This window comes from Suricata suricatta, chromosome X, assembly GCF_006229205.1.
Source record: "Suricata suricatta isolate VVHF042 chromosome X, meerkat_22Aug2017_6uvM2_HiC, whole genome shotgun sequence".
Taxonomy (NCBI): domain Eukaryota; kingdom Metazoa; phylum Chordata; class Mammalia; order Carnivora; family Herpestidae; genus Suricata; species Suricata suricatta.
The window spans coordinates 41,333,478-41,351,837 of NC_043717.1; the positions used below are offsets into that span (position 1 = coordinate 41,333,478).

Below are 18,360 nucleotides of genomic sequence, written 5' to 3' on the forward strand. Positions count from 1 at the left end.
AGAGAGAGAGAGAGAGAGAGAGAGAGAGAGAGAGAGAGAGAGAGAGAATGAGCAGATGAGCAGGGAAGGGACAGAGAGAGAGAGACGGGAGAGAGGACATTCCAAGCAGGCTCCACACTGAAAACGTGGATCCCGATGTGGGTCTCAGTCTCCTGAACTGTAAGATCATAACCTGAGCCAAAATCTAGAGTAGGATCTTAACCAACTAAGCCGCCCAGGCACCCCATGATAAGTGCAATCCTTAATCCTCATCATGGGGAGGGATTTGTAAAATATGTAAGATATCACTGTACTTTTGATTTGCATTTCTCTAATGATTAATGATTTTGAGCAACTTTTCATTTACTTTTTAGCCATTTTAATATTTTCTTTGGAAAAAATGTCTATACAGGACCTTTCCATATTTAAAAATCAGAGTTTGTTTTTTTTTTGGTATTGAGTTGTAGGTGTTACTTATATATTTTTGATATTAACCCATTATCAGATTTATGGTTTGGCAATATTTTGTACCCTTTCCTAGGTTACCTTTTCACTGTTGATTGTTTTATTTGCTGTGCAGAAGCCTTTTAGTATGATGTAATCCCACTTATTTATTTTTGCTTATTTGCTTGCGTTTTTGGTGTCATATCTAAGAAATCATTGCCCCAATGTCCAGAAATTTTTCTCTATTTTCTTCTAGTAGTTTTATATTTCCAGGTCTCATGTTTAAGTTTTTAACTCAGTTTCAGTAGGCTTTTGTATATGGTGTAAGATAAGGGTCCAATTTCACTTTTAAGCTTATAGAAATTCAATTTTTCCAGCGCCATTTATTGAAGAGACTATCCTCCTATTTGGTTTTCTTGGCACACTTGCCAAAGATCAATCGGCTCTAGAAGCATGGATTTATTTATATGTTTTGTTCCATTGATCTATGTGTCTTTTTTATGCCAATACAGTTCTGTTTTGAGTGCTATAACTTGGTAATATATTTTGATACCAGGATATGTGATGCCTCTAACTTTGTTCTTATGTTCTAGATTGCTTTGGCTATTAAGGACTTTTGTGGCTTCCTATGAATTTTAGAATTGTTTTTCTATTTCTGTAAGGAGTGACACTGGGGTTTTGATCAGTATAGAACTGAAACTAAATAACTTTGACAATATTAATTTGATAATGTTAACTGTTACAATCTATGAACATGGGAGATCTACCAATTTATCTGTGTCTTATTAAATTTCCTTCATCAATGTTTGATAATATTTATTATACAAGCATTTCACCTCTATGGTTAAACTTATTCCCAAGCATTATATTCTTTTTGTTGCTATTGTGAATGAGTTTTTTTCTTAATTTCTTTTACAAATAGTTTGTTGTTTATGTATAGAAACTCGATTGATTGTTGTCTGTATATTTTACATCCTACAACTTTACAGAATTCATTTATTAGTTCTAACAATTTTGCTGAGGCTTCAAGTGTCCATATATAGACGAATGCATAAAGATGTATATGTATACACACACAGTGGAATATATTTCATCCATAAAAACGACTGAAATGTTGCTATATGCAACAACATGACTGGAGCTAGGCAGTATAATACTAAGTTAAATAAGTCAGTGAGAGACAGATCTGTACCATATGATTTCACTCATATGTGGAATTTAAGAAACAAAACTTAAGCAAAGGAAAAAAGAGAGAAAAACAAACCAAGAAACGGACTCCTAATTTAGATAACAAACTGATGGTTACTATTGGGGAGGCAGATGTGAAAGGGTTAAATAGGTGATAAGGATTAAGGAGCACACTTGTCATGATAAGCATCAGATGATGCATGTAATTGTTGAATCACTACACTGTACACCTAAAGCTAGTATGACACTGTAATTTGCCTACACTGCAATTAAAATAGAAAAAATTAAAAAGTTTGTTGAATATTTAGGTTTTTCTATGTATATAATTATGTCATCTGCAAACAGACAATTTTACTTTTTTCTTTCTAATTTGGATGCTTTTTATCTCTTTTTCTTGCCTAATTACTTTGGCTAGGATTTCCAGCACCATGTTGAAAATAAGAGGTGAAGAGTAGGCGTCTTTGCCTTGTAACAGATTCTAGAAAAAAACTTTCAGTTTTTGTCATTGATTATGATGTTAACTGTGAACTTTTCAAATGGTCTATTGTCTTAAATTAAGATCCTTCTGTTCCTATTTAGTTAAAAGTTTTGATGAGTGGTTATTATTGAATATTATCAAATGCTTTTTATGCATCTATTGAGATGGCATGTTTTTCCTTTCACTTTGTTAATGTGTTGTATTAAAATGATCAATTTATCTATGTTGAACCACTCTTGGATTTCTGGCATAAATTCTTTTTGGATATGATAGATGATCCTTTTAATGTACTCCTGAATTCAGCTGCTAGTATTTTACTAGGGATTTTTGCATTCATGTTTATCAGGGATAGTGGCCTGTGATTTTCTTTTCTTGTAGTATCTTTGCCTGGTTTTGCTATGAGTATCTGGTTTAGTATCTAAACTTCGGAAGAATTTAGAAAGGATTGGTATTAATTTTTCTTTGAATGTTTGGTCGAATTCACCCTGAAGCAATCAGGTCCTGGGTTTTCTTACTGGGAGACTGTGATTACTGACTCAATCTCCTTATTTTTTATTGGTATATTAATGTTTTCTATTTCTTCCTGATTTAGTTTTAATAGTTTGTATGTTTCTAGGAATTTATCTATTTATTTTAGGATATCTAATTTTTCAAAATAATTTCTTGTGATCCGTTTTATTTTGGAGGCATCAGTTGTAATGTCTATTCTTTTATTTCTGAATTTTTTTGAATATTTTTCCAAGTTAAATTCTGTTCTTCCTTTCAAAAAGATCACCGCGTTGTTTTGTTCACTTTTGTTATTTTTCTTTATTTGATTTAGTTCTTCTCTAATCTTTATTATTTATCCACTTCTGCTAAATTTGGGCTTAGTTTGTTGTTTCTTTAGTTCCTGGAGGCGTAAAGTTAGGTTGTTTATTTGGGACCCTTTTTTTCTAATAAAGGCATTTACTATAAACTTACCTCTTATACATGCTTTTGCTACATGCCTACGTTTTTGTATATTTTATTTTCCATTTTTGTTTTTCTAAAGACACTTCAAAATTCCCTTTGGATTTCCTCTTTGACACAGTGGCTGTTAAAAAGTGTTTAGGTACACCTGGCTGGCAGAGTTGGAAGAGCGTGCAACTCTTGGTTTTGAGATTGTGAGTTTGAACTCCACAATGGGTGTAAAGGTACATAAGTAAATAAATAAATAATTTTTTTTCCAAAATGTGTACTCGGAGGAGGTAAGATAGTGGAGGTGTAGGGGGATCACACACAGCTAGATAAACATCAAATCATTTTGAACACTGAATAAATCAATCTGAGAACTGAGAGAGCAAAACTGTACAACTAGAGATAGAAAATATGGCCACATCATGAAAGGACAATGAATACAACAGACTTTCTTAACAATCACACACACAAAAAAAAACCTAATGACCCAGACAAAATGACAATATGGAGAAATTAACCCGAAAAGTAAAAACCGGAAAAAGTCATGACCAGGATTTAATCAATACAGATACAAATAAGATGGCTGAACTGGATTTAAAACAATAATCATAAAGATACTAGCTGGGCTTGAGAAAAGTGCAGAAGACACTAGAACTTCCCTTATTGCAGAGATAAAAGAACTAAAAAACTAGTAGGCTAAATGTTTTTAAAAAGCCATGACACTGAGATGGGTGAAGCAGAGGAGTGAATCACTGATATAGAAAATAAACATATGGAAAATAATAAAGCTGACAAAAAAGAGAAATAAAAGTATTGGATCTGAATATAAGATCGGGGAACTCATAGACTACTTAAAACATAATAACATTTGTATCATATGAGTTCGAGAAGAAGAGAAAGAAAAGGGAGCAGAAGGTTCATTTGAGCAAAGTATAGCTGAAAACTTCCTAATTTGGGGACAGGAACAGATATCGAAACCTAAGAAGCAGAAAGAACTCCATTAAATTCAACAAAAGCCTGCCATCTCCAAAATATATCATAGTTGAATTCACAAAATACAGAGACAAGGCAAGACAATACTGAAAGCAACAAGGAGAAAAAGTCCTTAACATACAGGGGAAGGCATATTAGGTTCACAGCAGATCTGCCCCAGAAACTTGGCAACCCAGAAGGGAGTGGCATGATATATTCAATGCACTGAATGGGGAAAATATGCAGCCATGAATACTCTATCTAGTAAGGCTGTCATTAAGAATAGAAGAAGAGATAAAGAATTTCCCGGACAAACAAAAACTAAAGGAGATTGGGAATACTAAACCAGTACTGCAAGTAATATTTAAGGGGACACTTTGAGTGGGGGGAGGGGAATACCAAAACCAACAAAGACTAGCAAGGAGCAGAGAGCACCACTGGAAACACCAACGTTACAGGTAACACAATAGCACTAAATCATTATCTTTCACTAATCACTCTGAATGCAAATGGATTAACTCTCCAATCAAAAGACATAGGGTATCAGAATTGACGAAAAACCAAGACCTATCTATATGCTTCCACAAGAGACTCATTTTAGACCTAAAGACATCTGCAGGGGAAAGTAAGGAAATAGAGAATCATATTTCATTATAATGGATACCAAAAGAAAGCTGGAGTAAGCATTCTTATATCAGACAAATTACATTTTAAACAGAAAAGATAAAGAAGGGCATTAAATCATAATTAAGGGGGTCTATCCATCAAGATTTAACAGTTGTTAAGTATTTATTTCCCCAACATAGAGCTTTCAAATATATAAATCAATTATATTTAACAGTTATATAACAAATATAAAGAAACTCGTTGAAAACAGTACAAAATAGCAGGGAATTTTAACACCTCACTTACAGCAAGAGACTGATCCTTTAAGTAGAAAATCAACAAGGTGGGACGCCTGGGTAGCTCAGTCAGTTAAGCATCCAACTTTGGCTCAGGTCATGATCTCACAGTTTGTGAGTTTGAGCTTCATGTCAGGCTCTGAGCTGTCATCATATACTGTGTCTCCCTCTTTCTCTGCTCCTCCCCCACTCATTCTCTCTCTCTCTCTCTCTCTCTCTCTCTCTCTCTGTTAAAAATAAACATTGAAATTTGGCTGGCCATAAGGGAGGGGCAGGAAATATTCAATGTGCTGAATAGAAAAAACATGCAGCCAAGAATCTTTCATCCAGCAAGCCTGTCATTCAGAATAGAAGGAGAGATCAAGGCTTTCCCAGACAAAACAAACAAACAAACAAACAAACAAACAAAAAACTGACATTCATGGCCACTAAACCAGTCCTGCAAGAGACCCTAGGGGAGACTCTATGAGGGGAACACAACAAAGACTACAAAGGACCAGAGACATCACCACAAGCATGAAACCTATAGATAACACAATGACATTAATCCGTATCTTTCAATAATAACTCTGAATGTAAATGGACTAAATGCTCCAATCAAAAGACATAGGATATCAGAATGGATAAAAAAATAAGATCAATCTATATGCTGTCTACAAGAGACCCATTTTAGACCTGAGGACACCTTCAGATTGAAAGTGAGAAAAAAGAGAACCATCTATCATGCTACTGGAAGTTAAAAGAAAGCTGGAGTAGCCATACTTATATCAGACAAACTAGATTTTAAACTAATGGCTGTAACAAGAGATGAAGAAGGACATTACATCATAATTATGGGGTCTATCTTTCAAGAAGAGCTACAATTATAAATGTTTATGCCCCCATCTTGGCACACCCTAATATATAAATCAATTAATCACAAACATAAGCAATCTTATTGATAAGACTACTGTAATTGCAGGGGACTTTAATACTTCACTTACAGCAATGGACAGATCATCTAGGCAAAAATTCAATAAAGAAGCAATGGCCTTGTAATGTGGTTGGAACTGGAGGGTATTATGCTAGGTGAAATAAGTCAGGCAGAGAAAGACAGATACCATATGTTTTCACTTATATGTGGATCAGGAGAAACTTAAGAGAAGACTATGGGGGAGGATAAGGTGAAAAATAGTTACAGAAAGGAGGGAGGCAAGCCATAAAGAAGTGCTGATGCATAGGAGCACATGTACCCCAATGTTAATAGCGGCACTTTCTACAATAGCCAAATCATGGAAAGAGCCTAAATGTCCATCAACTGATGAATGGATCAAGAAGATGTGGTGTGGCAATGAGAAAGAATGACATATGGCCATTTGTAGGAAGGTGGAAGGACCTTGAGGGTGTCATGCTAAGCGAAATAAGTCAGGAAGAGAAGGATAGATACCATATGTTTGCATTCATAGGTCTAACAGGAGAGACCTGGCAGGAGACCATGGGGAGAGGAAGGGGGAAAGAGAGTGGGGAAGAGTGAGGGACACAGATCAAGGGAGACTACTGAATACTGAAGACGAACCATGGACTGAAAGGGGAGGGGGAGGAAGGGAGGGGGTGATGGTCATGGTTGGGGGCACTTGTGGGGAGAAGTACTGGGTGTTATATGGAAACCAATTTGACAATAAACTATTAAAAAAACATGAGACTTTTAAATACTGAGAACAAACTGAGGGTTGACGGGGGGTGGGGGGCAGGGGGAAATGGATGATCATTGAGGAGGGCAGTTTTTGGGATGAGCACTGGGTGTCATATGGAAACCAAGTTGACAATAAACTATATTAAAATTAAAAAAAGATAAACTTAAAAAATGGAAAAAAATAAAGGAAATAATGGCCTGGAATGAACACCAAACCAGATGGACTTGACAGATATATTCAGAGCATTTCATCCAAAAGCAGAAGAATACACATTTTTTTTCAAGTGGACATGGAACATTCTGCAAGATAAACCACATACTGGGTCACAAAACAGCTCTCAATAAATATAAAAGAACTGAGATCATAATATGCATATTTTCTGATCACAAAACTATGAAGCTCGAAGTCAACAAGAAAAAATTTAGAAAGCATCCAACTGCATGGAGGTTAAAGAACATTCTACTAAAGAAGGAACTGGGTCAACCAGGCAATTAAAGAAGTAATTTAAAAATATATGAAAGCAAGTGAAAATTAAGACATGACAGTCCAAACCATTTGGGATGCAGTAAAGGCAGTCCTAGGAGGAAAATACATTGCAATTCAGGGCCTATCTCAAGAAATAAGAAAAATCCCAAATATAAAATTTAACAAAACACCTAAAGTAACTAAAAGTAGAACAGCAACGAAACCCCAAAACCACCAGGAGAAGAGAAATAATAAAGATTAGAGCAGAAATAAACAATATAGATTAAAAAAAAACCCAGTAGAACAGATCAATGAATCTAAGAACTGGTTTAAAAAAATAATAAAGTTCATAACATCCTAGCTAGAATTCTCAAAAAGAAAAGACAAATGACCCAAAGATATAAAATCAAGAATGAAAGAGGACAGATCACAGCCCAAATCACAGAAATACAAACAATTATCACAGAATACTATGAAAAATTTTATGCCAACAAGCCGGACAACCTGGAGGAAATGGACAAATTCCTAAGCACCCACACACTACCAAAACAAAAATGGGAAGAAATAGAAAATTTCAACAGACCCATAAGCAGTGAAAGAATTGAAATAGTTATAAAATATCCCTCAACAAATAAATGTTCTGGGTAGATGGCTTCCAAGAGGAATTCTACCAGACATTTAAGGCAGAGTTAATACCTATCCTTCTCAAGCTGTTCCAAAAAATAGAAATGGAAGGACAGCTTCTGGACTTATTCTGTGAAGCCAGCATTACCTTGATTCCAAACCAGAGAGAGGCCCCACTAAAATGGAGAATTACAGGCCAATGATCCTAATGAATATGGATGCAAAAATTATCAACAAGATACTAGCAAATCAAATTCAACAGTTTATCAAAAGAATTATTCACCGTGATCAAGTGGGATTCATTTCTGGGCTGCAGAGCTAGTCCAATGTTCACAAATCATTCAATGTAATATATTGCATTAATAGAAGAAAGGATAAGAATCATAAAATCCTGTCAATATATGCAGAAAAAGCATTGGACAAATTACAGCATCCTTTCTTAATAAAAACCCTCAAGAAAATCTGGAGAGGGGCGCCTGGGTGGCTCAGTCGGTTGAGCGTCCAACTTTAGCTCAGGTCATGATCTCACAGTTTGTGGGTTCTAGCCCCACATCAGGCTCTGTGCTGACAGCTCAGAGCCTGGAACCTGCTTCAGATTCTGTGTCTCCCTCTCTCTCTGCCCCTCCCCCTCTCATCCTCTGTCTCTGTCTCTTAAAAATAAAAAAAACATTAAAAAAAAAGAAAGTCTGGAGAGAAGGAATGTACCTTAACATCATAAAAGCCATACATTAAAAGCCTAGAGCTAATATCATCCTCAGTGGGGAAAACTGAGAGCTTTCCCCTGAGAGTGGGAACACATCAGGGATGTCCCCTCCCACTACTGTTGTTTAAGATAGTGTTGGAAGTCCTAGCATCAGCAATCAGACAACAAAAGGAAATAAAAGGCAAAGACTGTAAGACTCCACCAAGACTGCTAGAACTGATGCATGAATTTAGCAAAGTCACAGGGAACAAAATCAATGTGTAGAAATTGGTTGCAGTTTTATACACCAATAATGAAGCAACAGAAAGAGAAATCAAGAAAATGATCCCGTTTACACTTGTACCAAGAACCATAAAATACCTAGGAATAAATCTAGACAAAGATGTAAAAGATCTGTATGCTGAAAACTATAGAAAGCTTATGAAGGAAATTGAAGAAGACACAAAGAAATGGAAAAATATTCCATGCCCATGGATTGGAAGAATAAATATTGTTAAAATGTCAATACTACCCAAAGCAATCTACACATTCAATGCAATCCCAATCAAAATTGCACCAGAATTCTTCTCAAAGCTAGAACAAACTATCTTATACTTCATATGGAACCACAAAAGAAACCCCAAATAGGCAAAGTAATATTGAAGAAGAAAACCAAAGCACTCAGCATCACAATCCCAGACTTTGGCCTCTATTACAAAGCTGTAATCATCATGACAGTTTGGCATTGGCACAAAAATAGAAACATAGACCAGTGGAATAGTATAGGGAACCCAGAATTGGACCCACACATGTATGGACAACTAAACCTTGACAAAGCAGGAAAGAGTATCCAATGGAAAATGACAGTCTCTTTAGCAAACAGTACTGGGAGAACAGAATAGCAACGTGCAGAACAATTAAACTAGACCACTTTCTTACACCATACACAAAAATAAGCTCAAGATGGATGAAAGACCTAAATATGAGACAGGAAACCATCAAAACCCTGGAGGAAAAAGCAGGCAAAACCTCTTGGACCTCAGCCGCAGCAATTTCCTACTCAACACATCTCCAAAGGCAAGGGAATTAAAATAAAAAATGAACTAGTGGGACCTCATCAAGATAAAAAGCTTCTGCACTGCAAAGGAAACAATCAACAAAACTAAAAGGCAACCAAAGGAATGGGAAAAGATATTTGCAAATGACATATCAGATAAAAGGTTTGTATCCAAAATGTGTGAAGAACTTACCAAACTCAACACCTGAAAAACAAATAATCCAGTGATGAAATGGGCAGAAGACATGAATAGACACTTTTCCAAAGAAGACATCCAGGTGATCAACAGACACATGAAAAGATGCTCAACGTCACTCATCATCAGGGAAATATAAATCAAAGCAAAGTGGTACTGAGGTACCACTTCACACCAGCCAGTGTCTAAAATGAACAAATCAGGAGAGTATAGATGCTGGCAAGGATGTGGAGAAACAGGTACACTCTTGCACTGTTGATGGGAATGCCAATTGGTTCAGCTGTTCTGGAAAACAGTGTGGAGGTTCTTCCAAAAATTTAAAAAAGAACTACCCAATCACCAGCCATAGCACTATTAGGAATTTATCCAAAGGATACAAGATTGTTGATTCACAGGGGTACTTGTACCCCAATGTTTATAGCAGCACTTTCAACAATAGCCAAATTATGGATAGAGCCCAAATGCCCATCAACTCTTGAATGGATAAAGAAGTACAATGGAAGTACAATGGAATACTACTTGGTAGTGAGAATGAATGAATTCCTGCCATTTGCAACAACGTGGAGGGAACTGGAGGGTACCATGCTAAGTGAAATAAGTCAGGCAGAGAAAGACAGATATCATATGTTTTCACTCATATATGGATCAGGAGAAACTTAAGAGAAGACTATGGGGGAGGAAAAGGGGAAAATAGTTAAGAAAGGAGGGAGGCAAACCATAAGAGACGCCTAAATACAGAGAACAAACAGGGTTGATGGTGGCGGGTGGGGGATGGGGGAAATAGGTGGTGGACATTGAGGAGGGCACTTGTTGGGGTGAGCACTGAGTTTCATATGTAAGCGATAAATCACAGGAATTGACCTCCAAAACCAAGAGCACACCACATAACACTGTATATTAGTTAACTTCACAATAAATTATATTAAATAAATAAATGAATGAATGAACATTTAAAAAAGAGAAAGTCAACAAGGAAACAATCGTTTTATTTTTTTAAAATTTTTAAGAAGTTGTTTTGATGATTGACCATAAAGATAAAAATCTTTATTTATAAAAAAATTCTGGGGAAAGTGGTATGAATTGAGGCTAAGTTAAAAAAATTAATAGGTGTCAGGCCATCAAAATGCTCCCTGAATCTGAAATTAACCTTTCACAATGGTTTTAAATAACACACTGGACCAGATCGAGTTAACAGATATAGTCAGAACGGTTCATCCTAAAGTAGCAGAATACATATTCTTTTTGCATACACATGGACCATTCTCAAGATTACATTACATACTGGGTCACAAACCTGCCTTCAACAAGTACACAAACACTGAGATCATACCATACATGTTTTCAGACCACAATGCTATGAAACTCAAAGTCAGCCACCAAAAAAAAAATACAAATACAAATACATGGAAGTAAAGAATATCCTACTACAGAATCAATAGGTTAAGTAGGATATTAAAGAAAAGATTTTTCAAAAAGTAAAGGGAAGCAAATGAAAATGAAAATATGACCATTCAAAATCTTTGGGATGCAGCAAAGGTGGTCCTAAAAGGGAACTATATTTCAGTACAGGTCTACCTCAAGAAGCATGAAAAGTCTCAAATATATAACCTAACCTTACACTTAAGGAGCTACAAAAGGAACAACAAATAAAGCCGAAAGCCAGCAGAAGAAGAGAAATAATAAACATTAGAACAGAAATAACCCATATAGAAACAACAACAACAACAACAACAACAACAAAAAGAACAATAGTAGAACAGATAAATTAATCTAAGAGCTGGTTCATTGAATGAAATAAAAATGTTGATAACACCGTAGACAGAATTATCAAAAAGATAAATGACACATATAAATAAAATCACGAATGAAAGAGGAGAGGCCACAACTAACATCACAGAAATACAAACAATTATAAGATAATGCTATAAAAATTATATGCTAACAAATTGGGCAATCTGGAAGAAATGGAAAAATTCCTAGAAATATACAAACTACCAAAACCAAAACAGGATGATATAGAAAATATGAACAGACTCCTATCCAGCAAAGAAAATGAATCAGTAATAAAGAATCTCCCAGCAAACAAAAGTCCTCAGCCAGATGGGGAATTCTACCAGCTATTTAAAAAGAGTTAATATGTTTTCTTCTCAAACTTCCAAAAAATAGAAATTGAAGGAAACATCTAAGCTCATTTTACAAGGTTAGCATTACCTTTATTCCAAGACCAGACAAAGACTTCACCAAATAGGGGAATATAGGCCAATATTCCTAATAAACATGGATGCAAAATTTCTCAATAAGATACTAGCAAATCAAATCCAACAGTACATTAAAAAAATGATTCACCACGATCAAGTGGGATTTATTCCTAAAATGCAGTGGTAGTTCAATATTTGCAAATAAATCAACATGATACATGATGTTAATAAAAGAAAGGATAAGAACCATATGATCCTCTCAATAGATGCATAAAAATCATGTGACAAAGTACACCATCCATTATTGATTAAAAAAAAAAGCCCTCATAAAAGTAGTATAGATGGAACATAACTCAACATCATAAAGGCCATATACAAAAGACACATAGCTAATATACTCAATGGGAAAAACTGACAGCTTTTCCTCCATAGTCAAGAACATACAGGTATGTTCATTCCATCATTACTATTTAACATAGTAGTCAAAGTCTTAGCTTCAGTAATCAGACAAAAAAAAAAAATAAAAGGCATCCAATTTGGCAAGGAAGAAGTCAAACTTTTCACTATTTGCAGATGATATGACACTCTATGCAGAAAACCTGAAAGAGGACACCTGGGTGGCTCCATCAGTTAAGTGTCCAACTCTTGGTTTTGACTCAGGTCATGGTCTCATAGGTTGTGAGATCCAGCCCTGAATTGGGTTCAGTGCTGACAGTGTAGAGCCTTCTTGGGATTCTCTCTCCTCTCTCTCTCTGCCCCTCTCCCCACTCATGCTTTCCTTCTTTCTCAAAAGAAATAATAAGTAAACATTTTTGTAAAAAGCTCCCTGCTGCATTTTTCATTTTATTTATTGTATTACTCAGCTCCAGAATTTGGCTCTTTTTTTAATGATTTCTTGCTGTTGAGGTGCTCATCTTGTTCGTGTGTTATTTTCCTGGTTTCACTGATCCATCTGTGCTCTCTTGTAGTTCACTGAACTTCCTTAAAAGAATTACTTTGACTTCTCTTTCTGGAAATTCATATATATCTATTTCTTTGATGTCAATTACTGGAAAACTATTGTTAATTCTTCGGTTGTGTTCTTTTTTCTTGATTTTTAATGTATTTTTGGTACCATTGTGTTGATATCTGCACATTTGATGGAGCAGTCACCTCTTTAAGACTTTACAGATTCTCTTTGGGGATAAAGACTCATCTATAGGTGGCTGCGAGGGTGCCAATTTGGGTTGTATATGTTTGCTCTGGTTTCAAGGTGCGCAGCAGCACTTCCTGCTTCAGTAAGGGCACAGCAGCAAAGTTTCAGTGGAGCTCCATCAGCTGAGGCCAGTGTTGCCAAGGCTATGGATCCCACAGTGGTGGTAAGAGCTGTTGTGCTCCTTGGTGGTGAAAGCTGCTTGGTCATCCTGTTCTCCTTTTTCTCTACAAAGGAAATCATTGCCAATAAGATCCCTCTTATTGCTGAGTCTAGTGTATGGGCACACATGTGTTTGTAGGTGCCTAAATCAGGGACACAAGCACATTTGCACTGGCAATGACATGATGTCTGGGGTGTGGACACGTACAGACTGGCCATAGCACTGGGCTTGGAGTTCAGGGTCAACCAGAAAAACTGGTATTATGGACTGGGGCATAGGTGTATTTATCCTGATGCCCTGGTGTGTGTGGCATGGTTATGTGCTGAGTAGCCATGGAGCTGGAGTCCAGGATATATGCACGGTTGAAGGAGTAGAGGTTGTGATTCTGGAGGTGCGGGGGGAGCAAGATGCAGGGTGGCAGCTTTAGTAGGGTGCATGCAGCGGCACTTCCCTAGTGGAAGCACCGTGGTAGCAGGTTTCTCAGGGACACTGATGCAATAATTTTTTGGGGGGCCATCACAGCAGCATGAGCTCCAGGCAATTGATTAATTTATCATTGATAAAGCCTGTAGAACATCTCCATGATGAAAGCTGCATGCGTCTACAGCATTGATGAGGACTGTTGGAATCCTTCTGCTTTCCTTTTCTTCATGAAGGAAGGTCAGGTTGAGGGGATTGTTTTTGGCTCCAAGTTCTGCCAGACTGGAGGTTGGGGCAACGCATGTAAATCACTAGCTATGCGTTCTACATGGCCATTCTGTCTCTGTGCTCCATAGAGTTTCTGCAGCTTCTTTATTGTATTCTAGAGCTCTTTCAGAGCTATTCTAGCTGGTATGCACCTCTATTTTTGTTGTTTTTGATGTTTCTGTGAGAGAGAGGATGAGCATTGGGACCTCCTAATCCACTATCTTTCTGGTGTCACTATGAAAAATTAATTTTCTATACAACATTCTCAGAAGCAGTTGCTTAAATAGTTTGCTTTTTTTTTAGATTTGAAAGTATTTATTTAGGATGATAAAAGAAATCATGACAAATTGCTGGTACAGGGGATTTGAGCCCTTTTCTTCTGGGATCTCTTCAGACGAGTGACCAGAGAGTTTCTGGTCTGCTTGACTCTGCTTGCCTCTGCTTGCCCATCCAGGCAACTCTGCCAGCTCCTAGGGTGCTGGGCTCCCAGTTCAGCAGCTCCAGTAGCTCCCACCTTTGCTGGCACCTGGCCAGCTCCTTACCCTTCAGGTTTCAGGTTGACAGCACACCTCATGGCCCCCAGGCTCACTCCCATCACGTGATCATAGTGATGGTGAGTGTGTGACTCACTGAGTGCCTGCTCCTTGCCAACCAGAGCGTAAGTGCTTTCTTTATTCTTTTTAAGTTTAAATAGTTTATTACCAAGTTGGTTTCCATATAACATCCAGTGCTCTTCCATACAAGTACCCCCCTACGAGATCATCATCCCCCTTCCCCTTTCCCCCTCCCTCCTCAGCCCTCAGTTTATTCTCAGCATTCAAAAGTCTCATAGTGGCACTTTCAACAATAGCCAAATCATGGAAAGAGCCTAAATGTCCATCAACTGATGAATGGATCAAGAAGATGTGGTATATATATATATATATATATATATATATATATATATATATACACACACACACACACACAATGGAATACTACATGGCAATGAGAAATAGTTTGCTTTTAATGCTACTAATAACAGGGAGATCTCTACCACAAATGACAGCAGATGTCATTCTTGTAGCACACTGAATGTTAGAAAGTTATTCCACTAGGCGAAAGACTAGGAAAACTTTCTAACATTTAGACCTTTAACAACTGAATGGACTCTTTTGTGAGAAACTTAGTTTCCCATCTTTGGAAGCATTCAAATAAAGACTGCATGACTTGATCTAAAGATGCTTTAAAATCTAGAATCTGGAGTCTAGATGACTCTTAAGATCCATTCCCATTCCCATAGTCAATGAGTCCATGACAATTCATTAGAAAGAGCTAACCTTTTAATCTAGTCTTTTAAGCAATTCCTTATTTCTAACTTTCTCTTTTCTATTATTTCTTTAAGTCTCCCAGCCTCAAACCTTTTATCTGCCTATGACTCTTCTCTCCTTTACCTCTTTTATATATTTAGATTTTCCCCACCTCCATCTCAGCATCTACAATTTGTCGTCCCTTTCTATCTTCATTCTGGAGCTTAACTTTGTCTTGCCTGAATTAACCTATAGTTTACTCTATGATTGTCAGACCTCCAGTTTTTCCCTCATCTAATCCAGCTTGTATTTCTAAAATATCCTTTTGATAAATTCTCTTCTCTTTAAAATCTGTCTTAATACTAAACTTTGATCGTATTGCAACTCTTCTCTACTCTTTATCTTGGCATTGATAATCCTCTACAATCAGGCTCAGGTAACCTCTTGAGACACTTCTTAAACTCACTACCCCAAACTAGTATGGTTAAATGGAGTCTTCCTTTTTACTCTGTTACAAAAAGTTTCTGTTTTTCTGCTACTCAGATTTTATTTATACTAATTCCCCTGTCTATGACTTATTTTTACCCCTGTTCACTGTCACCAATAAAATCCTATTCATCTTTCAAGGTCAATCTCAAATCTATCCTCTATTAACTCTTCTCAGGAGACTCCAGCCCATACTTACCTCATTCTCTCCTGAACTCTTATACCACTTTACCATCTGTTTCATTCATCTGGCAATCAAACATGCACTGTCTCGTAACATCTCTGAAAACTATTATTTATCATGAGTACTGTCAATTTAACTGTTTCTTTTGTGTGTATCTTGTCTTTACAACTACCTAATAAGTTTTCAAGGGCCAGGAGCAAAAACCATATCTTTACAACTTTCTATGGGACAGAACTGGGCACCTACTAAGGGCATATTCCTTAATGTGTACTGACTATTTTCTAGTAGTTATCCAATTACTTTATACTGACTTTAATAGACCACTAAGTCCATAATTAATCTTCTTCACCCTACTTCAGACATTGGTGGTGACAGAGAATAGAAGAGACCATTAGAGATAAGGTACATATGAGAGAAAGCATATTTGACTCTTTAAGACTCATGCAAGATGAATTGCTAAGATGCTCATGCTGAGACATTTCAATATCACATAAAAGTGTTCTTTAATAGATTTAGGTCCCTGGAGCAGCTATCCAGAATTTGTGATTGCAATTTGAAACTCGATTCTTCCAAAAGAGTAAACAGGCAGGATATTTTTTTCCTTTTTAGTTTGCGCTGGGTAGTCAATACCTAGATGTTTAATTCAACTAAATCAGGAATGGAACATCAATGCTCTGATGGATTTCTTTAGAAGTGTTTGCATATCTAGACTAATAATTAAAATTATACTATATAAATTTTTTATGCCAAATTGAAAGTGTGTATTTCATAAGAAGTACTCCAGTTTGGATAGAGATAAACCAAGGGAATAAAAGGGATTGACCCACAGGGATGATGATGGAAGAGGAGCATGGAAATCACAATTTTTTGTGGCTACCACTAATGCTATGCCATAGTGGGCTCAATGGGAATGGATGGGAGGAATGGGATGAACTTTTCTATTAGGAAAGGAAGAAGAAAATAGTAAAGGAGTAAAACAATGAGAGTATTTAATATAAAGACCATCATCAGATTCTAATCAAGATTCTCTCAATTATGCATAGACAATGTGAGCCTGGAAGAGGCCTTACGGATATATGGAGAGATACCTAGGCCCCAGTTCAGCCAACTTATCATGTACTAATAGCCATGCATAGCAATGAAAATAAGGGTTCAAGAGCCAGAGAAGTCATAGAGAAATGAGGACACATGGTTTTCTCCATGGCATTGTTTTTACTTATAAAAACCATTATTACCATTGATCCATCCCAAATGCCCATAACCATCTTCTACCCTTTGCTAGTTATTTAAAATATCAGCTTATTTTTCTTTAGAATGAACTATGTATCTCTCTATTTCTAAACCTTGGCTCTGAGATTACCCTCAGATTCATATATTCATTTAACAAATATTTGTTGAGCCTCTACTATGTGCCAGGCATATATATAAGAAAACAAATGACAAAAATCTCTCACCTTTTAACTTTACATAACTACTAACTAATGTAGGTCTTCAGAAGAGTGGAATGAGGGCATAGTCCAGAGTTTGAATGGTATACCATTTGTTGTAGGGAGCAGTGGCCAGAGGTTTGGTATTAATAAGGAAAAGAAGAACTCTGCTAATCTTTGGAGAGGATTGCTCCCTGCTCTTCCTCCTACATTTTTTTTGGTGGTGGATAGTAAACAGAGAGGCAAAATAACACAGGGTTTAAGGACATAGGCTTTAGAGTCACAGAGCCTGTGTCCAAATCCTGCCTTTATTATTGAATAGTTATTTCATCTTTGTCTATTTTTTTCTCCTTTGTGAGCCTCAGTTTCGTTAGCTGTTATTGTAGTCACTCAGCAGACCCAGGTCAAAACTGCTGATTACAGCTTTGCCAACATAGCAACATCTAAGTTAACTGCTCAAATACATCTTGAGTGCCTCATCCATTGGACATAAAGTGACATCTACATATCAAATGGATGTGTAAAGAGGAAGGCACTTGTTGGGATGAGCACTGGGTGTTGTATGCAAGCCAATTTGCCAATAAATTATATTCATCAAAAAAAGGAGGTACCTAAACCACATACTTACCAAGGTCTGAGTCTAAGTGAATTACCCTTATTTATAAATGGTTCTAAATAGGTTTCCTAAGGATATCCATCTATAATTCCTCACCAGAGGGTCTCTCTACTTCCATTTTACTATTTCCCTGTTTGAAAAGTGGCTTAACTAATACAATCAATTAAGCATATACTTCTGGGAGTTGTGTGAGTTCTCTTCTATTTTCCTTACCTTGCGAATTTCTCCCTGTTGAACGGTTTTTATGACGTTGATCCATTCTTCCATGTCTCTCCGGTTGGGTGCAGCCAGAGTAACTCTTCGTTGTGGTGTGATCACCTAAACAAAAAGTCACATTATTAGCTGTTCACATTCTACAACTTTGCTCCCAAACAGAGCCTGTGAACTCTCTAAGGAACTAAACAGGTCTACCAACCACAACCCAAGCCACTTCTTAAATGTGAGACAGAAATTCCCAGAGCCACTTAAATGTAAGACAGAAATTCTCAGATACCTACCCCAAATAATAATAATGATAATAGT

The 18,360-nt window shown here is 36.7% G+C and overlaps 1 protein-coding gene across 1 annotated transcript in view; it reads right to left on the reverse strand.

Moving 5' to 3' along the window:
- DGKK (diacylglycerol kinase kappa) overlaps positions 1-18,360 on the reverse strand; it is a 196,598-nt gene that overhangs the window by 99,596 nt on the left and 78,642 nt on the right. Inside the window, exon 4 of the mRNA XM_029929651.1 lies at positions 18,052-18,156. Within this exon, the coding sequence (XP_029785511.1) occupies positions 18,052-18,156 (105 nt within the window). The remainder of the gene's footprint in view (positions 1-18,051; positions 18,157-18,360) is intronic.